General features: G+C 51.1%; 1 protein-coding gene across 1 annotated transcript; it reads left to right on the forward strand.

Moving 5' to 3' along the window:
* Positions 1–148: 148 nt before the first annotated feature.
* Positions 149–20,799, forward strand: map3k9 (mitogen-activated protein kinase kinase kinase 9; the record flags this gene model as incomplete). The annotated part of the gene is made up of 12 exons (XM_079752595.1): positions 149–581; positions 3,716–4,129; positions 7,772–7,952; positions 9,925–10,073; positions 11,173–11,348; positions 13,715–13,955; positions 14,629–14,751; positions 16,106–16,247; positions 17,024–17,136; positions 17,633–18,018; positions 19,453–19,828; positions 20,309–20,799. The coding sequence occupies 12 exons, from the start codon at positions 149–151 to the stop codon at positions 20,797–20,799; spliced, it is 3,225 nt and encodes a 1,074-aa protein (XP_079608721.1).
* Positions 20,800–22,516: the final 1,717 nt, after the last annotated feature.

Below are 22,516 nucleotides of genomic sequence, written 5' to 3' on the forward strand. Positions count from 1 at the left end.
AGCCACCGTACTGGACTCACGGCGGCGTAGCGGCAGAGAGGCGCAGTGTGTTGTTCTCATGCAGGGCGCTGCTGCCGCAACCCTCGCTCCCAGAGTCAGGTGGACGCGCCTGACGCGGTGATCCAGGTCGCCCCTATGGATCGCTTCAATGGATGTCTTCAAACCTGCTTTGGACAACAATAGCCTGAGTCCGAAGCCGCCGCTCACCCCCGCCTCGTCGACCGACGCGGGCTCCGGTGTGTTCCGCTGGCCAACGCCGGAGAACCGCAGCGGCAGCGGCCATGGCAGCGGCAGCGCCTCGGCGCTCGAGGCGCAAGCCGCGCCTGGTGGCTACTGGACGGCGGTGTTTGACTACGAGGCGGGCGCGGAGGACGAGCTCAGCCTGCATAGGGGCGACCTGGTGGAGGTCCTGTCCAAGGACTCGCTGGTGTCCGGGGACGAAGGCTGGTGGACCGGCATGATAGCGGACCGCGTGGGCATCTTCCCCAGTAACTATGTCAGCATCGGCAGCCACATCTCGGAGAAGATCCGCGACACGTCGGAGCAGCAGTACTGCGATTACTCGGCGCCTCCGCTCCATTGTGAGTATTTCATTTTCGCTGTGTGTGTGTGTGTGTGTGTGTGTGTGTGTGTGTGTGTGTGTGTGTGTGTGTGTGTCGCGCCATACCATAGGCAATACACGCGAATGTTCTAGCATTAAAATCCGCAAAGCCCTAACAGGCTGCCCGTCTACAGGGCCACAGAGCCGTTATAAGACTGCAGTGTCACGGTGGACGTTCGCTCGCTCACTTTTGTGTTGGCCTACCAATCCGCGGCCACGGAGGGCCTGCCTCTCATCAGCACCACACCATCATCAAACGCGCGCTCCATCGCTACCCCCGCCTCTCCGATGCTGCACTTCACGGTCAGCCACAGACCGATAACACAAACACCGCCCTCCGGTGATTTGAGCCGGTCATACCGGAAACACGATGTCCTTATTGTTGTGTATGTGAGGCTGATCACGTGCAGGTCACTTTTCACTGATGCTCGTGGTCATACGTGGGCCCAATTTAAAGGGAAGGAAAGCACAATCGCTCCTTCACGTCAAATCAAGTCCACAAGCCGTGGACTTGTGGACCACGACCACAGTGGAGCCGTCACTTCACTGTATACTGTATACTGCACATTGCACTGCAGACGACGGCACAGGCCAAATGACCTCTTCATCTTCCCTTTTCTGATAATTAAATATCCCTGTGTGTTTTCCCTGCAGCTCGTGAGCTCTGCGTCTGACCACTAACCTAAAACCAAACGGTTCTCAATTCAGACCACGACGTTATGTAAAGCGATGCAATTGCAGAGTCGCTTAGGCATGAAAGGAGGTTCAGAAAGACCCCCGCTGTCTTTGTCTGATATATTATATGTTTTTTTAATCTCTGGGACGACTGGCCTACTTTCACCCACACCTGAAATATTAATTTCGGTCTGTCTGAGAGGAAGAGAGAGAGAGGCTGAGAGTTAGAGAGAGAGAGAGAGAGAGAGAGACACACACACACACACACACATCGACAGACACAGAGACACAATATCACAGACAATACCGTATACTACATGACAAAACACTGCATCGCAGACATTTACATTTACATTTACATTTAGGGCATTTAGCAGACACTTTTATCCAAAGTGACTTACAATAAGTGCATTTGTTACAATAAGTACATTTGTCATAAGAAGTGAAACAATATATCGCTGTCGGTACAGTAAAGACGTTCATAGAACCAAGTGCAAGTATTACAATCGCTAGGCTAACCCTTTCAGACACACACAACTGCACTAGATACAACATCATAGCCTACACATCGCAAACAACAATACGATACAGTACACAACATACACAAAACAGCATATTACACAACACACATCACACACAACTGTATTACACAACACACACACATCACATACAACTGTATTACACGACACACATCACACAAAACTATTACATTACACACACATCACACACAGTCATATTACACTACACACACATCACAGACAGTACTGCGATCACATTAACATGACAATCAACCAGAACTGGTCAGTCTTCAGAAACATGGGGAGAGGTCATGCACAGGAAATCCCAGAGATTTAAACCCAGAACTTTAAACTTTATTAACTTATTAACTTTATACCTTAGACACCCATATCTGAGGGAAGCATTCACTTCCAGCTTAATATATAATATATGATGTTTAATATATAATATATATAGACACGCTTATCTGAGTGAAGCATTCAATTCAAGCTTAATATATATTATATATATAAATATTCTTTCTCCGTGATCGGAGCCAGGTTCCCAGAGAAGGTCTTCCTCTGGTTCTAAATCCCAGCGGGTCACACCAGAGCTCCCAGCAGCTCCCAGTCGCTAGGACCATAAACCTCCAAACCTCTTCTGCCCCACATCTTAAATACTGGAGCCCAGGCGTTCCCGCCCGCGGGGTCTCGAGGGCGGCTTGCGGCTCAGGAGGTAGAGCAAGTTGACTGGTAACTGGAGCTGGCTGTCGCCCTGCGAGGTTGACTCCGCCGTCGGTGTGTGAATGTGTGCAGGATATGGTAATAAGTTGCTTTGGGTAAAAGCGTCAGTAAAATCCTGCAAATGTAATTGTCTCCGGGAGACCCCTTCACCAGCGCGTCCACTCAACGTGTTGTCAGTGAACCAATGAGGGGCATTGTCAGCATCATCCTGTTTATGTTGTTGATGCTCGCAGCATCACAACAAGTCGACCAGGCTGCAACAGGAGGGTTGCTGGTTTGATTCTTGATGATACACGGCTACAGGATAACAGGGGTTTAAGCCTAACCTGCAGGCTTCCTGGAGCTTAAATAACACGAGAGTGAGAGTTAGAAAGTGAAATTATAGAGTCTGTGTGTGTATGTTTGTGCGGCATACAGTGTGTGTGTGTGTGTGTGGGTGTTGATGTGAGCAAGTGATAGAGTAAAGTACAGACTGTGTTTGTGTGTGTGCCTGTGTGGTGTATATTGCAAAGCGAGCTAGGAGAGTGCTCCATCACTGCAGCCCATTAACCATCATGACGTGATGCGTTCAAGTTCCCCACGTTAACACCAGCTGTGCTCTCATTTCTCCTTCCTCCTCATTCCTCGTTGTCATCGTCCTATTTTACCCTCCTCTTCTTTCTCTTTCTCCAACCTCTTCTTTCTCTCTCTCTCTCTCTCTCTCTCTTTCTCTCTTTGTCTCTCTGTCTCTCTCTCTCTCTGTCACTCTCTCTCTCTGTCTCTCTCTGTCACTCTCTCTCTCTGTCAATCTCTCTCTCTCTCTGTCTCTCTCTCTCTCTCTCTCTCTGTCTCTCTCTCTCTCTGTCTCTCTGTCTCTCTCTCCCCCTCCCTCTCCTCCCTCCCTCCCTCTCTCCCTCCCTCCCTCTCCTCCCTCCTCCCTCTCCTCCCTCTCCTCCCTCCTCCCTCCTCCCTCTCCTCCCTCTCTCTCTCCCTCTCCCCCTCCCTCCCTCTCCTCCCTCTCTCTCTCCCTCTCCCCCTCTCTCTCTCCCTCTCCCCCTCCCTCCCTCCCTCTCTCCCTCTCTCTCTCCCTCTCCCCCTCGCTCCCTCCCTCTCCCCCTCTCTCTCTCCCTCTCCCCCTCCCTCCCTCCCTCTCCTCCCTCTCTCTCTCCCTCTCCCCCTCCCTCCCCCTCCCTCCCTCTCCCCCCTCCCCCCCCCCCAGTGCTGGAGATCCCCTTCTCGGAGCTGGCCCTGGAGGAGATAATTGGGGTGGGGGGCTTCGGGAAGGTGTACCGGGCGGTGTGGCGCGGCGAGGAGGTGGCGGTGAAGGCGGCCCGCCGGGACCCGGACGAGGACCCCGACCAGACGCTGGAGAGCGTGCGGCAGGAGGCCAAGCTGTTCGCCATGCTGGAGCACCCCAACATCATGGGCCTTCTGGGGGTGTGCCTGCAGGAGCCCCACCTCTGCCTGGTGATGGAGTTCGCCCGCGGCGGCGCCCTGAACCGCGCGCTGTCCGGGAAGCGCATCCCGCCGTGCACGCTGGTGGACTGGGCCGTGCAGATCGCCCGCGGCATGCTGTACCTCCACAGCCAGGCCATCGTGCCCATCATACACCGGGACCTCAAGTCCAGCAACAGTAAGAGCCTCCTCTTCCTCCTGCTCCTCCTCTCGCTCCTCCTCCCCCTGCTCCTCTAGCGCCTCCTCTCCTTCCTGCTTCCGCTCCTCCTGTTCCTCTTGGCTCTTCTTCCTCCTCCCCCTCTTCCTCCTCCATCTGCTCCACCCCCTCCTCTTCCTCCTGCTCCTCCTCTCGCTCCTCCTCCCCCTGCTCCTCTAGCGCCTCCTCTCCTTCCTGCTTCTGCTCCTCCTGTTCCTCTTGGCTCTTCTTCCTCCTCCCCCTCTTCCTCCTCCATCTGCTCCACCCCCTCCTCTTCCTCCTGCTCCTCTAGCGTCTCCTCCTCCCCCTCTTTTCCCTCCTCCTCCACCTCCTCCTCCTCCTCCCAGATGTTTGACCCCAGTTGTCGTCTCAGAGGTCAGGTGTTTGATTGGTTTTCACTGTGAGTTGAGGGTTCAATCTGTGCCCGGAAGTTAGTCAGGGGTCATACTGCACAAATATCCTGTTTGTTTGAAAGTGTGGTCACTTAAGTGTTTGAACTCTCCGTCCAGTCCGACCGCAACTTAATCAACTCAACTTCATCTTCTCTCTCTGAATGAAATAAGTTTTTGTTGTCAATGTAAACGTAGCTCTGAAGAAAAGTGTGGGTGGCAGGGTATGTAAAGAGTGCTCTGAGCTCAATCCACTGTGAACCACAGTCTGAACGGGGCACGACCCGTCTATAAGGGCATGCTCGTAACATAGGCTTAAACCAAAAGCTCTTAAATCGTCCCAGCCTCCACCACGCTGTGTCTGTTTGCAGACACTTCCTGCTCTGCACATCCTGCAGTTTGGAACCCAAGTGTCCGATTCTGATTGCACCAGAAATTCACCGTCTCAGGGTAACTAGAGCCTCTCCCTCCAGCGTCAGGTTTCAGGGGCATGCTGGGAAAAATACTGACCGCTCCTTTAAACCACAAGCCTATTAAACAGGGATTTCCCCTCCCAGCATTCCTATTGGACGCCTCAACCAACATAACCCGCCCCGGGGCTCCCATTGGCCCAGGCCTCTGTGATTACAGGGGGCAAGGAGAGTGCCATTGGCTGGTGAGAAGTGCTAAGTTGGTCCACCTTGTTGCCCCGTAGGGGAACACCTCAAACCCAGGGCATGTTAGTGTCGGTGTTACAGTAAGTGGCGGCTTACACAGACCCAGGGTAGTTAAATGGTTAATGGACTGCATTTATGCAGCGCTTTTCTAACTAGTGGCCACTCAAAGACTTTTACAACATTGCCTAACATTCAGCCATTCATGCACACATTCATTCATGCACACTTTCACACACTGACGGCGATATCAACCCTGCAAGGTGACAGCCAGCTTGTCGGGAGCAGTCAGGGTAAGGCGTCTTGCTCAGGGACACCGCGACACTCAGCTAGGAGGAGCCTGGGATCAAACTACCAACCTTCCCGTTATCAGGCAACCCGCTCTAATTCCTGAGCCACATGACGCCCAAACTCCCCCTGATTGGTCCCTGTGTTAGAGCGCGGAATCGGCCCCTGAGCTGTATAACTTCAGTCATCCATATTCAATCTGACCAATGACCCCCCCAGGTGGCGTTGTCATGTGACAACATCTCTGTGACCTGGTGGTTAAATTACCATGTAATTACATCTTAAATAAATTTAAATTAATTCAATTCAATCTCTCTCTTTAAAGGCTCACGCACAATGGGATGGCTGAGGTTCAAACATGCCTGTCAGGCCAACCTCATCCTCATACTAATTTAGAACCATTATATGATGCGTAGGTTTAATGGGTATAAGTCTCTCATCACTCAATGACATCGTTGTGAGTTGTAAGTTAAAGGCATTTGATTAGGAAGACATTGTCCCCAAGTCTCTTTCTTCAGAGTAATTGCACAGGGTTAAATATTATCGTACTAAACATGGAGGTGGACAGATTAAAATCAAGGGTAAACAGTTTCCTATGAGCCATATATTTGGCTCATAGGAGTGTTTTGCTTTGTTTGTTAGTTGATTATCAGTGTTTGTGAGGCATTAAACACTTGTTAAGGAGACCATTCACCTCCGAGCCCTCACAATCAAAGGGATTCGATTGATTCATCAACCGATTGGTTCTGACACCCCACCGCTAATACCCTTTGTTCCTTCTCGTTCCATTCGTGGTCCAATTAACCAACCAGCAAAGCCCGGCAATTAATCAATTAGCGATGGTTTGCCGCTTGGCTGGTGTTCTTAAAACTGCCTGGTCCAATCACCCCCAGCACCGCATATGGCAGAACGTGTAGCCTGTTCGCCTGTCTTACATCACAGGAGCACCCATCCGGTGCTTTGAGTGGCCCAATGGGAGGACAGACCCCCCAACCCTCCCCCCTTCTCCTCCCCCATCCTCCCCCGCAGCCCTCTGGCGGTGACCCAGGAAGTATTTGTAGATCAGCTTGAACCGCATTTTGGGGGATTATAAAGAAAACGGACCTCAGAGCTGCGTTCACAGACGCCACCGAGGGCTTTGATGTTAACCACCACTCCCGGACACACCCTCTGCCTCTCCCTCCCTCTCTCTCTCCCCTTCCCTCTCCCCCTCCCTCCCCCTCCCCCTCCCTCTCCCTCTGACTCTCCCTCTCCCCTCCCTCCCTCCCTCTCTCCCTCCCTCTCTCCCTCCCCCTCCCTTCTCCCCCTCCCTCTCCCTCTCCCCCTACCTCCCTGTCTCTCTCCCTCTCTCTCTCCCTCCCCCTCCCTCTCCCTTCTCCCCCTCCCTCTCTTCCTCCCCCTCCCTCCCCCTCTCTCCCTCTCCCCTCCCTCCCTGTCTCTCCCCATCCCTCCCCCTCTCTCCCCCCCTCTCTCCCTCCCCCTCCCTCCCTGTCTCTCTCCCTCTCTCTCTCCCTCCCCCTCCCTCCCCCTCTCTCCCCCCCTCTCTCCCTCCCCCTCTCTCTGCGGGGCAGGGCTCCAGCAGATGGCTTGGCGTAGGGCTGCTAAACGGGGGAGGCGGTTGGTAGCGGGGGGGGGGACCACTTGTCTGTGGTGCGTCAGGATGCTGGCAGGGCTAGCATGCTAGCAGGTTAGCATGCTAACAGGTTAGCCTGCAGAGGAACACTGTAGCGGTTGGGCCTCAGGACAGGCTGGTTCCCAGCAGGAAGGTTCTGGGGTTGAATCCCGGTGAAGGCGTACCGTCGTTGGGGAAGGAACCTGACCCCTGCCGGCTCTTTAATGACATGTATCTCGCTTGAAAGCGACTGCTAAATGAGTAAGTATGTAGTAGGGGGAGACTTGTAGATCAAGTTATAAATCAGTGTTTTACCCGAATTGGCTTGTTCATAATCTCTCTCTCTCTCTCTCTCTCTCTCTCTCTCTCTCTCTCTCCTGTCATCCCCCTCTGCCCTCCATCTCCATGTTTCTTGTGGTTGTCTTCGTCTGGTTCGTGGTCTGACTGATCCGACTGCTCCTGGTTTACATTTCTATTTGTACTGCTCCTGCTGTCGTTCACATTCACCACCACCTCCACCCCCGGCGCCTCCACCACCGCCTCCCATCTGCTCAATCCCCACCACCGACCCCTGCATCTCCACCTCCACCTCCACCTCCTCCACCACTTCCTCAACCATCCCCTCCAACCACCAACTCCAACCACTCCCCCCTTCCTCCTCCCCCACCCCTCCGCCCACTAGTCCTGATCCTGGAGCGGGTGGAGATGGAGAACCTGGGCAACAAGACGCTGAAGATCACCGACTTCGGGCTGGCGCGCGAGTGGCACCGCACCACCAAGATGAGCGCCGCGGGTACCTACGCCTGGATGGCGCCGGAGGTCATCCGCTCCTCCACCTTCTCCAAGGGCAGCGACGTCTGGAGGTGGGCGAGGCGGGCGCTAGCAAACAAAACAAAAAAACGACCCCACCCCAAGACCGCCATTTTGTTGTTGCCGTTGTGGTGGGGGTTGTTGCGGTTGTTGTGGTTGTTGTTGTCGGGCTGGACATGGCCCTTAGAACTTAGCATTGAGTAGCGCCTTGTCCTAGCTGTCTTTGTTTTAGATGGGGAACTGGTTAACTTAACAATAGTTAGTGCTTGCCACTTGGTTCTATGGGCGTCCTTACTGTACTGACAGCGAGGTATTCTTTCACTCTCTTCTGGCAAATGTACTCACTATAAGTCGTCTTGGATAAGAGGGTCCGCTCAATGCCCTGATTGTAAATGTAAAGAGCTCGTTCAGCCAGGAGGTGACCTCAAAGTGTTCAATTTATAACCACCGTGCGTGATCCAACCAAGGACCCCCGGCGGGTTCTGTCTGCGTTTGGCCCCCTGTAGCGCACCTCTGTAAGCCTGAGGCTCTGCATTGAAGAGTATGAAGTAAAAACACACACACTCAGCAGATCAGCCAGGGAGCCACACTCAGCAGATCTCTGCAAAGCACAAATGTTCAGCAGAAAGTCGGATCAAAGTCGCACAGAATTACTTGTTTTTGGGATGGAATCACGGATGAAACACACCCAAATTAAGATTGGATGAAATCTCATTCATTAAATCGGGGGGTGGCTGATGGTGATTTATAATATTGGATAGTATTATGTTTTTGTATTTAGTCACAAATGTACTCGAGTGCAGAGCTGTGCTTCGCACATGAGTTCAACATATAATCACACCTCTTCTGAGAACAACAAGATTAATAAAGGCATCTCGTCTGTTCAAATACAAGATGCCTTGCTTGCCCAGAAACTGATGCTGTAAAGCACGTCCGCAGTGGCAAAGACAACGGTATCTCCCAAAGTGAAGGAAGTAGGGAGGATGAGGAAACCCTTCACTCTGAGTAGGGATGGTGGGGGTGGTGAGGTGAGGGGATATGACAGATGTTAGCCTTGTTGAGGGGAGATGTACCCTCACACCGTTACAAGTATTCCTCGGCAAGGATGGGCACTTCAACACCTCGTCAAAACAGCTGGCAACCGGTTGATTCTCCAGTAAAACAAGGAGGGACTCCACAGAGTCTTTAAAGGGTTTTCATGCCTCTGCCATGACGTGCTCTGCCTCGACGGGCCTGCGTTCGATTCAGCGCTCAGAGTGGCCCTGCGTGGATTTGACCGTTTTTGTAGGAAACAAGCATCAGGGTTTTAATGGAGAGGCTAGACGTGAGAGGGTGAGGTGTACATGGACGCTTGAATCATCCCTGCACCGTGTATTTGTGTGTCTGACTGGAGTGCAGATATATTTAACAGTAGCTGGTTGTTATGCCGGTTTGGCCCGGTCGCTGTTTGTTCAGGTGAACTGACCACACTGAGTTCAGAAGAGGTCTCTGTCTCTTGCTGTCTCCTCTCTGTCCTCTCTCTATCTGTCTCTCCTCTCTCCATCTGTCTGTCTATCATCTCTCTGTCTGTCCTCTCTCTTTCTCTCTGTCTGTCAATCCTCTCTGCAGTATTTCCTCATTCAAATCTTCATCATGACCTTCTCTTATTAAACTTAATTGACTCTACTTTTCTACCAACACGCTTGCCGTTGACTTTCACTGCTTCACTAATTCAGTCTTTCAAGTTTGATGACCGAGCCAATCAGCTTGGCTTTCATAAATGTTAATCATAAAACTCTTGTTATTTGTTAAAAACTTTACTTTTGAAACATATTCATGACAATAGTAACATTTTGTAACTTCCTGCACCACTTAACGGCCTGTCTTTTGGTACTTTCTGTTGGCTCCGGGTAACAGTCTATGTCTCAGTGTTTTTTAACCCCTGTGTTTTTTAACGGCCTGTAACCCCTGGTAACGGTCTGTAACCCCGGGTAGCGGCCTGTAACCATGGGTAACGGTCTCTCTCTCTGTCCGCCGGCTGCGTAGTTACGGCGTGTTGCTGTGGGAGCTGCTGACGGGCGAGGTCCCGTTCCGGGGCATCGACAGCCTGGCCGTGGCGTATGGCGTGGCCATGAACAAACTGGCGCTGCCTGTCCCCTCCACCTGCCCCGAGCCCTTCGCACGCCTCATGGAGGGTAAGAGGAACACTAGGGGGTTGTGGGAAATGGAGTTCTGCGACAGCAACACCAGTGTCCATGAAATAATCCTGGAAGGGTTGGACCATTGACGCCAACAGTGTTACGGTCTGAAGGTGTGAATCCACATGTGCTGTGATGTGGATACAAACGCACCGCATCAGGCAGCGGTGCGTTTGTAAAACAGAATAACTTATTTTCCGAAGTAAGTACAGACGCAGTACAAAAATACTCCCCCGTGATCAGACGAAGGTGAGAAACAAGTCTCAAAAAAACACTATCTGTATAGTCACAGCTAAGAACTTTGTTCTGGCCAAATACAACACAACAAACATTTGTGAAGATACAGCAGGGAGTGGGGGGAGCAGAGGGTGTAAACAGGCTTCACAACCTAAGCACAGGTGCAGATGATTAGTTCCTGATTGTATGCTTTCCGGTGGGGACACCACAATGCGTGGCCAAACTAACACAGTGGTCCGTGATTTCTCCAAATCATAACCATGATGTCAACGGTCCAACTTTATCAGTTTCTCTTTAATTCATACTGTTAAGGGGACATATTATGAAAACAACACTTTTCCTGGGATTTGGGGTGTTGTTTTGGGTCTCTGGGGCTCCCACACGCATACAAATTTGAAATAAGTCTGGTTTCTCCATGGAAACAGAGCTGATGTTGCAGGCCGGATTTCTTCACAATACGCTTATGAAGCAGAACTTCTGTACAGGAAAACACATAAAGAAACAAAACCAAACCGTCCAAACACGGTGCATGATTACGTCCTGGCACTTAAAGATAGTACCTAGCATCGTGTAGCATCTTCACATAGCTAGCTTTCTTGTAAACGGGGAAGGGGTTAAACTAGTGATTGTTTGTGCTTGGCCCTTGGTTCTATGAACTTCCTCAATGTACCGACCGTGATGTATTGTTGTTTCTCTTCATCCTGCAAATGTCCTTATTGTAAATCGCTTTGAATAAAAGCGTATGCTTAACTCCCTGAATGTAAATGTAAATGAATAGCATGTCCTCGTCTGCGGCCCGAGTCGAACGGCCATCTTTTTTTTTTTTAATAGTTTGTTTTTGTTCTCCGTCTCTCCACAGAGTGCTGGAGTGCGGACCCCCACGCCCGGCCCACCTTCTGCAGCATCCTGGACCAGCTCACCGCCATCGAGGAGTCGGGGTTCTTCGAGATGCTGGCGGCCTCGTTCCACTCGCTGCAGGACGACTGGAAGGTGGAGATCCAGGAGATGTTCGACCAGCTCAGGACCAAGGAGAAGGTAGGCTCGATGTGGTGTGGGCGGTCAGTTTAAAGCGTGGAACACACTGGCCCAACGGTTGGCCATCTGAAATGTTTGGGGAGACTCTGACGAGTTAAGGCCCATTCACACCCTACGGTAAATACAGTTAGGAACCCTTTCGTCCGGTCGCGGAGGTCGTTTCGTCCGTCATTGGGTCCGTCGCCTCTGAGCTTACAAATCCGGAGTGCTCCAGGAGAAAATGGAGCAATACCAACAGAAATCGAGGCGGCAGTATAGAGTCAGAAGTCCAACCATTCGCGAAAATAGAAAAAGTAGTATAATAGCTGATATGTATATATATATATTCCATTTAACGTTTTATACTTAGATCATACTATATACCTGACCTTTTTATTTTATTGTTCCCCTGCTTTGGCAATGAGTTGTAACTGGTCATTTAAAAATGGCGCAACATTTTGAGGAGAGAATATGCGGGTTGTTGAGGGGTGTCACATGCCACCGCCGTGTAGGCCTTCACTTTTTGCGCCTTTTTTTGCCAATTTTGGATGACACAAAGCAAAATCATCTCCTCTATAGATGCCATGTTTGCGATTGTCGATGCCGGTAATTTGTGACACGACAGTCACTGCCCTCTAGAGGATGCATTGCGTAACATCCATAACAACGCTGAAACCGGACAGAGGTATGACGGGTAGTCCCGGAGACAACGTTTGGTACAGACGGATGAATTTCGTCCGGATCCGGAGGTATGAATCGGCATTTAGCCCGAGGAACAAATCTGTTCAGTGTGTTCAGCTGTGTTGGAAGCTTTTGGATTGGATACTCTGTGTGCTGCTAGCGCACAACCAATCAGCGAATCAGCGCCGTGTGTGGGAGGGGCGGACTAGCGCCACGAGACTAGCGCCACCTGATGGGAAGGAGCCTTATTGCATCTCGCGCAAGCGCAGAACGTACAAGCTACTGTGTAGTTGGCAGTAGTCTTTGCGGTGTGTTACAATGCAACTTTTCTGCCGAATGGGTCACGCGAGAGACAGTTGGCTGTTGGTTTGAGTGTTGGCGGTGTGTGGGCCCCTTAAAGGGGAACCCCGTGATGCAGTTAAACCCTAAGGAACAGCACCACCAGTGGGGGAACACGGGTAGTGCAGTTTCTTTTTGGTGTCCATTGGTTCACCACCGCCTCCCTCCCGCCCTCCTCCACCACCACCTCCTCCACCACCACCTGCATCTCGAACACCACCTCACAACCGGTCGAACGACACCACCAACTCCACCCCCAGCCACCACCTCCTCCTCTTACAACCACAATTACAATGAGGAATAAAGAGTTTTGGGTTTCGAAATTAAGATTGGAATTTGGCACTCAAGCTAGTATCCCTATATTTGTACACATTTCACGAGAATGATTGGGATTTGATTGTGTTCTTTGATGGCTCCCGGCCTCTCTTGTAAGTCACCTAGTTGGTATTAAGACCGCTGCTAAAGGACAGAATGTAAATATGCACGTGCGCTACGCTACGCTACGCTAACGATCCCGGGTATCCGTGTCTTTGTTCCTCCCCGGTTGGCCTGAGAGTCATGGATTATCTCTTCAATGTGGCGTTTTAATCCCGCTTTTAATTCTTCTCCTGTGTCGGTTTAATTACCGTCTTGCCGCCGTGACAATGCCACTGTAAACCGAGGGAATCAATTAGAATGGTTCTGTGCGGTCTGAAACGGAGAGCATGCAGGCTGCACAATGCCACTCAGAGGGCCTGTTTGTTTATGTACGGTATCCAACGATGGGCGAAGGCGGACCGACCTGTCATTTCACATCACCAGATTCTAACAGTGCGACGCAAGTTTTTGTGTCGCTAACACTGTCGCACACCCCGTTCAGATTTGTTTTTAGTCGTTCAGCAGATGTTTAGTATCATGAACAGCCAGAAAATTTCGCTAATGCTATTATGTCCTGTACTATGTTGCCAATACTAACCATATGCTAAGATGAAATGAGAAACAGGGTCCTTTTGTAGTTTGCACCCTACATGCACCCACCTAATTCCTAATGATAGCTAATGCTATTATACCTCTTTTTGCTAATACTATCATATGCCGCTTCCATGTCCTTTTTTTGCAAAAAGGCTAATGCCGACATACGCCTCTATCATGTCCTCGTGGGCTAATGCTATCCTACACCTTTAATATGACCCTCTTTGTTGATGCTAGCCTACATCCCCTACCTTGTGCGGATTCGCTAGTGCTAACGTACACCCGGGACTTGTACTAATGCGCTAATGCTGAAGCTTAAGCCAATTTCAAAGCGAATTCTAACATACACCCTCGTCTTCTGCCGATTCGCAAAAGCTAAAGCTAGTGCTAAAGCTGACGCTGTCCCTCCTCCCCAGGAGCTGCGGTCGTGGGAGGAGGAGCTAAGCCGCGCGGCGCTGCAGCAGAAGTGCCAGGAGGAGGAGCTGAGGAGGCGCGAGCAGGAGCTGGCGGAGAGGGAGATCCACATCCTGGAGCGGGAGCTGAACATCATCATCCACCAGCTGTACCAGGAGAAGCCTCGCGTGGAGAGCCGCCAGGGCAAGTTCCGCCGCAGCCGCCTCAAGCTGAAGGACGGCAACCACATCAGCCTCCCCTCAGGTACCCCCCCCCCCCCCCCCCATATGACGTACATCCTGGCACTTAATGTACACACTTACACTTACTGTTAACGCACACACGTATGGCATGTTTTTGAAGTGGTAACCAAGCTTCTGATAAGAAAGTGCCTTAAAGGCGACGTATTATACCACCATGTGTGATTAGCCGTTACAAGCCGTTTTTTTATAAATCGGCCTCTTCCGACATCACAAGTGGGCGTGTCCACCTAGATGTGTGTGCACACCTGGTGGTATAATATGCCACCTTTAAAATGAAAGTGACGATAAAACTATGTTTGGGTCATGTATAAGTGTCACAATAAGGGCCATTTTTCCAAGTGTTTCGAAATAAAGAGGGTTTTATTTGATCGTACTTAATGGTGCATTAACCCTCTGTCCGTCATGGCCGCTGTCTGTCCGTCTGTTGGCTTGTGTCCTGCCTGATCGTACCTGATGCTGCTTAAACCCTCTGTCCGTAATGGCCGCTGTCTGTCTGTCTATTGGCGTGTGTCCTGCCTGATCGTACTTACTTGATACTGCTTTAACCCTCTGTCCGTAATGGCCGCTGTCTGTCTGTCTTGTGTCCTGCCTGATTGTCCCTGATGCTGCTTTAACCCTCTGTCCGTAATGGCCGCTGTCTGTCCGTCTGTTGGCGTGTGTCCGTCCCGCCCCAGACTTCCAGCATAAGATCACGGTGCAGGCGTCTCCGTGCCACGACCGGCGTCGCAGCGTCCTGGGCAGCGGCTCCAGCCCGCCCAGCAGCCCTCCTCTCCTGACACGCCTCCGCGCCATTCAGCGTAAGCCCCGCCCACTTCCTCGCTTCCATCAGATGTCGGGTCAACTTTATTAGTTGGGCCTTTGAACGCGGTGACATTGCAGAAGGCCTGACAGGCCGGATGAAATGATTGGACAGGCGCCTGGAGAGTGTTCCCTCCCTCTGGGCGTGGTCAGCACAGGACTCCGCCTGCCACACACAACTGATTGTTCCCTTTTTCATTACTGCGTTACTGAACGAATTAAAAGGGGCTGCATTTGTGGATGTGTAGCTCTGTAAAATAGGTCAATATATATAGGGATGGCCTGAAAGTATTTATTCTTTGTCTCATTGAGATTTTAAATCTCTCTTCCAAGAGCGACCCGGCCGAGAGAGCAGCATAAAACAAAGAAGTACATTTAGTTTTGTGTGAAACAAAAAAGCACAATCTTTTCACATTTTAAGGACAGTTTTTGGATTTATTAGTGAATGAATTAGACACAGGAACAATTTCCAATGCTATCATATTCTAGGTCCTTGAGTCATGAGCCAAAAGCATCAAATGAAATTGATTCTGATTATTTTATATATAGAGTCTTTCTGTGTGTCTGTTACAGCAGACCATTTGTATGCGTTGGTGATTTGTATCAATGTCCCTTTCAGAAAATAGTCTTGAATAAATCCAATGTTTGTGGAGCAAGTTATAAGGAGATCTGCGCTGGTGAGGACGTTATTAACCAAACAGATTGATCGGGGAGGAATGTGTATTGATCCTATTTCACAGAGAATGGAACACAGAGCACTTGTAGGCCTCCTAACGATGTAATCAATCACATTCACGGTCTGAGCAATATGCTCTGTGACCATGAGACTGTGAAATAAGACGGCAATTGAGAGAAATCTATTTCTGTTTTACGTTCGCTTCAAAGCACTTGAATGAACCGAAGGAGAGATATGTGTTGAGGTGGTAGAGTAGTGAATGCAGTGTGGCTCCCAAGTGTTAAAACGATTGAATAAAAACAGAACTAGCATCATGAAACTCCCACAGAATCATATATTCACTCAACTAGTTTGTAGCTTAGTCAAAAAGGGATGGAATGAGTTTCGTCTTTTTGTTGGGAAAACCTCCACTGATTCAGCTCAACGTGGTTCAAAGCCAACAGTATAATAATGTTAACAACGTTCATTACAGCAAAACAATGTTAGAATGCTGACAATGTTGTCGTGTTTGCAATGTTATTCCTAGAGAACAATGTGATAATGTCAATGTTATTCCTAGAAAACAATGTTATAATGTTAACAATGCTATTCTTATCCAACAGTATGATTCTGGTTAGCTTGACCTCGCTGAATAACGGGTGTTCCCTGGGTGGTTCTTGGGGTGTTTCTGTGGACAGTCACCCCAGGGGAGGGCTGCGTGGCCTGGGGACGCGGCACGGCCTTCATGCTGGAGGAAGAGGAGGAAGAGAGGAAGAGCTCCAGGAACAAGGGCCGGACGCGAGGCTCCGGACCGTACCGGGAACACAGCGCTGATGCCAGGTGAGGCTCACCTGGGCCCCGACACGGGGGATGGGGTTAGAGGTTAGGGGTTAGGGTTCAGAGTTTGGGGTTAGAGGTTAGGGTTCAGAGTTTGGGGTTAGAGGTTAGGGTTCAGAGTTTGGGGTTAGAGGTTAGGGTTCAGAGTTTGGGGCTTGGTGTTAGGGGTTAGGGTTCAGAGTTTGGGGTTAGGGGTTAGGGTTCAGAGTTTGGGGTTAGGTATTAGGGTTCAGGGTTAGGGGTTAGGTGTTAGGGTTCAGAGTTTGGGGTTAGGTCTTAAGGGTTAGGGTTCAGAGTTTGGGGTTAGGTGTTAGAGGTTAGGGTTCAGAGTTTGGGGTTAGGGTTCAGTTTGGGGTTAGGGGTTAGGGTTCAGAGTTTGGGGTTAGGTGTTAGAGATTAGGGTTCAGAGTTTGGGGTTAGGTCTTAGGGGTAAGGGTTCAGAGTTTGGGGTTAGGTCTTAGGGGTAAGGGTTCAGAGTTTGGGGTTAGGTCTTAGGGGTTAGGGTTCAGAGTTTGGGGTCTAGGGTTCAGTTTGGGGTTTGGGGTTAGGGTTCAGAGTTTGGGGTTAGGTGTTAGAGGTGAGGGTTCAGAGTTTGCAATCACATCCCTGCTACACATACCAGCATTTTTTTATATTTTCAATTCATTTCGTGTCGATGATCATCAGGGTTGGTTGCTGATTTAGCGATAGTGTTGGTTTGAGGTGTGAGGCTAAACTAGCCTCATGCAGCTTCTTGATCCTAACCCTAACGGGACGTGTTCTTCTTCTGCGTTCCCCAGCGTGCGACCGGCCCACGAGTGCAGCAGGCAGCGGTCCTGCAGCGCCCCCAACCTGCGGAGGTCCCCCCGACACAGCCCTGCTGTCCCCGGGGTCCCCAGCCTGGTGGAGCTGGGTGGGGAGCACACACACACACACACACACACACACACACACACACACACACACACACACACACACACACACACACACACACACACACACACACACACACACACACACACACACACACACACACAGACGCACACACACACACACACAGACGCACACACACACACACACACGCAGACGCACACACACACACGTACACACGCGCAAACACACACACACACACACGCGCGCACGCACACACACACACACACCAGCCTGGTAGAGCTGGGTTAGGAGGACACACACACACACACGAACACACACACACCAGCCTGATTGAGCTGGGTAAAGAGCATGTACACACACACGTTCACATGCTTACACACACACACACGCGCGCACGCAGCCACACGTCCTCCGCTGTTTCAAACCGTACAGATCATCAGTTATCAGAGGAGCGTTTCTCGTGTTATATAATATATACATAATGTTCTAAAAACATAACATTCTTCTTCATCCAGAGAACGAAGACTGCTGCTTCAGCAGCGAGCCCAGCCAGTCCCCGGGCCCCTCCCGGGAGCCCTCCCCGGGCCAGTCCTACCTCTGCCTCCCCTTCCAGGGCCACGGGGCCGAAGGGGACCCGGGGCCCCGGGACGGTGGCCCCGGGACGGCCACGGAGACCACCCCCGTGAAGAGGAGCCCGGGGCGGGGCCGGCGGCCGGAGCTGGTCCTGCTGGGCTGTGGGGCCCTGCTGGCCGCCGTGGGGCTGGGCTTCAACCTGCTGGCCCTGGCCCCGCCCGAGGAGACCGCCAAACCCGCCCGCTGGGACGGCTTCTTCCACCGGGCGGGGGGGCACCGGCAGAGCTCCAGCCGGCGGGAGAGCCCTCTGAAGACCCCCGCGGCGGTGGTGAGCGGGGGTGGTGGTGACATTGAGAACACCAGCAGGGGCCGCGTAACATTCATCATTACATACCTGTATTATTTACATTATGTATGTTATACATTATACATTATATACAACGGACAACTGACATCATCATACCTGGGTCATCATGTTGGTTCTAGTGTCTCTCCTGGACCTGTTGGTTCCAGTGACTGTTGGTTCTAGTGTAGTGTCTGTTGATTGGTTCTAGTGGCTGTTGGTTCTAGTGTCTGTTGGTTCTAGTGTCTGTTGGTTGGGTCTAGTGTCTGTTGGTTCTAGTGTCTGTTGGTTGGTTCTAGTGTCTGTTGGTTCTAGTGACTGTTGGTTCTAGTGACTGTTGGTTCTAGTGTCGGTTGGTCCTACTCTCGGTTGGTTCTAGTGCCTGTTGGTTCTAGTGTCTCTCCTGGACCTGTTGGTTCTTGTGACTGTTGGTTCTAGTGTCTGTTGGTTGGTTCTCGTGTCTGTTGGTTCTAGTGACTGTTGGTTCTAGTGCCTGTTGGTTCTAGTGTCTCTCCTGGACCTGTTAGTTCTAGTGTCTTTTGGTTCTAGTGTCGGTTGGTCCTACTCTCGGTTGGTTCTAGTGCCTGTTGGTTGGTTCTAGTGTCTGTTGGTTCTAGTGACTGTTGGTTCTAGTGTCTGTTGGTTCTAGTGTCGGTTGGTCCTACTCTCGGTTGGTTCTAGTGCCTGTTGGTTCTAGTGTCTCTCCTGGACCTGTTGGTTCTTGTGACTGTTGGTTCTAGTGTCTGTTGGTTGGTTCTCGTGTCTGTTGGTTCTAGTGACTGTTGGTTCTAGTGCCTGTTGGTTCTAGTGTCTCTCCTGGACCTGTTAGTTCTAGTGTCTGTTGGTTCTAGTGTCGGTTGGTCCTACTCTTGGTTGGTTCTAGCGCCTGTTGGTTCTAGTGTCTCTCCTGGACCTGTTAGTTCTAGTGTCTGTTGGTTCTAGTGTCGGTTGGTCCTACTCTTGGTTGGTTCTAGTGCCTGTTGGTTGGTTCTAGTGTCTGTTGGTTCTAGTGACTGTTGGTTCTAGTGTCGGTTGGTCCTACTCTCGGTTGGTTCTAGTGCCTGTTGGTTCTAGTGTCTCTCCTGGACCTGTTGGTTCTTGTGACTGTTGGTTCTAGTGTCTGTTGGTTGGTTCTCGTGTCTGTTGGTTCTAGTGACTGTTGGTTCTAGTGCCTGTTGGTTCTAGTGTCTCTCCTGGACCTGTTAGTTCTAGTGTCTGTTGGTTCTAGTGTCGGTTGGTCCTACTCTTGGTTGGTTCTAGTGCCTGTTGGTTCTAGTGTCTCTCCTGGACCTGTTAGTTCTAGTGTCTGTTGGTTCTAGCGCCCGTTGGTTCTAGTGTCTCTCCTGGATGTGGACTGGGAGAGCTCAGACGTAGCGTTCCGTGTTCCTATAACTCTTAATCCCTGCTGTGGTTCTCCAGGTGGCGGGGGTGCCTCCCCCCCCCCAGCCCGGCCTTCCCTCCTCCCTCACCCTCCTCTCGCTGTCCTCCGTCTCCGACTGCAACTCCACCCGCTCCCTGCTGCACGCCGACAGCGAGGAGCTGCTGGACTGCCGCCCCGCCAAAGCCTGGGCCCGCGCCCAGGCTCCGCCCCCTCCGCCCGCCTTCCAGCCGCGCCTCAACCCGCTGGTCAACACCCACCTGGAGAGCTTCAAGCGCAACCCCCGGCAGTCGCTGACGCCCACGCACCTGCCCTCCGCCCCCAGCGCCGCCCGCTGCCTGAGACGCACGCCGTCCGACGGCGCCATCAAGAAGAACCTCCAGCCGCTGCCTGAGAGAGGCCCCTGGGACGCCGCGGGTAAGGGGCTCCCAGTCTGCGTTCACACCGAAAGCGGGGCCGATATTCGCGCGACGTGTTCGCGCAATTTGATCGCGTGAGGTTTGAAAAATACTCGCGCAGGTGTTTTGAAGGGTCATGGAGGAGGTGGGGCTCTCTTGTGAACAGCAACGTTTCTTTTCCGCCGATTAATTCTCAACCATGGCCGAGATAACCACCACTAAGAGTCTTTACTTGTTGCGGAAGTACCAGAGACGCCGGATGATATCATTTGGAGGGGCACACAGCTTTTGCCCCTGATATTATATATTATATTATCTAGATATTGTATTATATTCTGATAGCAGGAGTTCTGATCAGCCCATGAGTAACCAAACTTAGTTTCATCTGCGTACCGCACTTATTATGGATGACCTGTAGATGGCACTAAACTCATGTTCGCTGTCTTGCATACAGTCACCCTTTAACCTCTTCCCTGTTCTCTGTCTCCACGGCGACCAGGCGTGTTCCGGCCCCTGAAGGACCCCGGCCCTGAGGTGCCCCGGCTCCCCAACCCCAACCTCCTGTTCCCCCCGACCCCCCGCAGACGCTGCGCCCCGGAGCGCCCCAAGACGCTGGACTTTGTGGCGCGGCCGCGGCCCTCCGCCCGGGCCCGCGGCGACGCCTTCTGGCCCGAGCAGAGGCCCAGGGCCAACGGACAGAGCCTGGCGGCCGGCGAGTCCCCGGCCCACTCCTCCAGCACCGAGACCCCGCCCACTGTTGAGTTCGGCCGGGACACGGCGGCGGCGGCGGCGGCGGCGGCGGCCACGCCCATGGAGGCGGCGCCCGCGCCGACGGCCTTCTCCCCGCGCCGGGTAAACAACAACAACAGGAACCTCCTGGACCAGCTGGACGAGGTTCAGTGCCGGGACGGGACGGTTCCCCTGTGCAGACCTGAACTCAGCTTCCCCAAGGCCTCCCCGTACCACCACAAGCATGGGTTCTGGTCATAACCGGACCTGGGCTCTGTGCACAGCCGCCCCCCCCCCCCCCCCACCCCCATCCAGGTTCGGACCCTCCCCAGTCCACATGTAGGATGGATAGAACCCGATGGTTCTCCCACTATGGGTCCCGTTTGTTTTGTCGGTCGGCGTGCGCCCGGTGGGGGGTGTTTAAAGGGCCACAGTGTTCCGTCAGAATGAGTACCGCTGAATGCCGGTACACTCCTGATTGCTGAGGTACTCCAGGATGGGATGGTCAGTGAAAGGGAATTCGATGGCATTCCCAAAAGTCATCGCATTTAGCTTTAACATTTTACCTCAGCATGTGAAAGACCAGTCGACCATTCCCTAGACATGTATCCTGGACTCTTCGGGGTACTTTGGTAGGACATTCATAATATAACACAGTGCCCCTTTTTTTAAATGCAAATCTGGAATTGAGGGTTCCAGCAAAAGTGTGTCCTGGGTAACCTCCCCCATCTGGTGCTTGTGTGAGTGAATCAGCCACACTTGATTCTGACTGCATTACAAGAACTAAACAAAGACAGTTGTCTGCGTTGTCCCACTTACAGACATCATTTGGCCAAGTTGTATAAAAAGTTATTTTCCTGGAATTAGTGAATGTTTAATGAATGGGAAATTAGTGATAATGGCATTTAAGACACTGATAACTTCACAAAGCTTTACATATCTCTCTCCTCGTTTAAGTTCCTCTTTTAGATTGTGCATTTTATAAGTGCACTTTTGAAAAAGCATTATGATTGTAAAGCTTACATTTTAACCGTTTTTGTGGTTATCTTCAATTGCAAAACCAATTCACTTTATTTACTTGAATGGTCTCTTAAACTGTCATTCCATTGGCTGGCAGCCAACGTGTTCACTAGTGTGTCCTGTACAAGTCTTTTTGTATTGATGACCAGTCACCACGATCACCTCTGATCAATACCCCCATGTGAGGGATATTGTTTCACAACACAAGCACCTTTTCTTTGCGCCGATCGTCATGCGAGCTACGCTGCGACGCTCTGACGACCGCTAGGCTAGAGAAAGGGATTCTTCGGCCTCATGTACTGTTAAACCACGCGGCCCACAGGTATTACCACCGTGAAGTGAGGCTATGCTATGGACGTTCTGACTGCATGGGCCTCAGTGGGTCTTTGTGAACCAGGCCTTTGCGGGGAGTGTATCTCTTTCTGAGTATTTAATTTTGTAATATTGACATTTGTTTATTTATATATTGATTGATTTCTTAATGAAATGATGTACTGTATTTATGTTTTTTATTTATTCAAGGTTATTTATTTATTCATGTATCCTTTTGTAATTCATTACATGTGTTATGTATATTTTATATGGGGGTGGGGCTTCACAACGCAATTAATTGTTTGCAATGGCGCCATTGAAGTTAAAGATGGTTTCCCCGAATCCTAACGTCAAAACTCGACCGCAAACATTATTACACTGTTTCTTCATTCCAGCAGTCACTTTTTGTTCAAATTATTATTTTCTCACCTTTTTCAAATAATTCCCTCTTGGATCAATCAATTGATCTCGATTTTTTTATCCACAGACTAAATCGTTTAAGTTTGATAGAAACAACAATTAAGGAACGTGAAATAAAAAGTGTACCGGGATAAAGTGGGCTGGCACACCTTTTAAGTTTCACATTTATTTTCCCCAACACTCACATCCACGTTGTCCCTCCTCTGTGACATCCTGTCAGCTGACC

Source organism: Pollachius pollachius (genome assembly GCF_949987615.1).
Source record: "Pollachius pollachius genome assembly, chromosome: 15".
Lineage (NCBI taxonomy): Eukaryota > Metazoa > Chordata > Actinopteri > Gadiformes > Gadidae > Pollachius > Pollachius pollachius.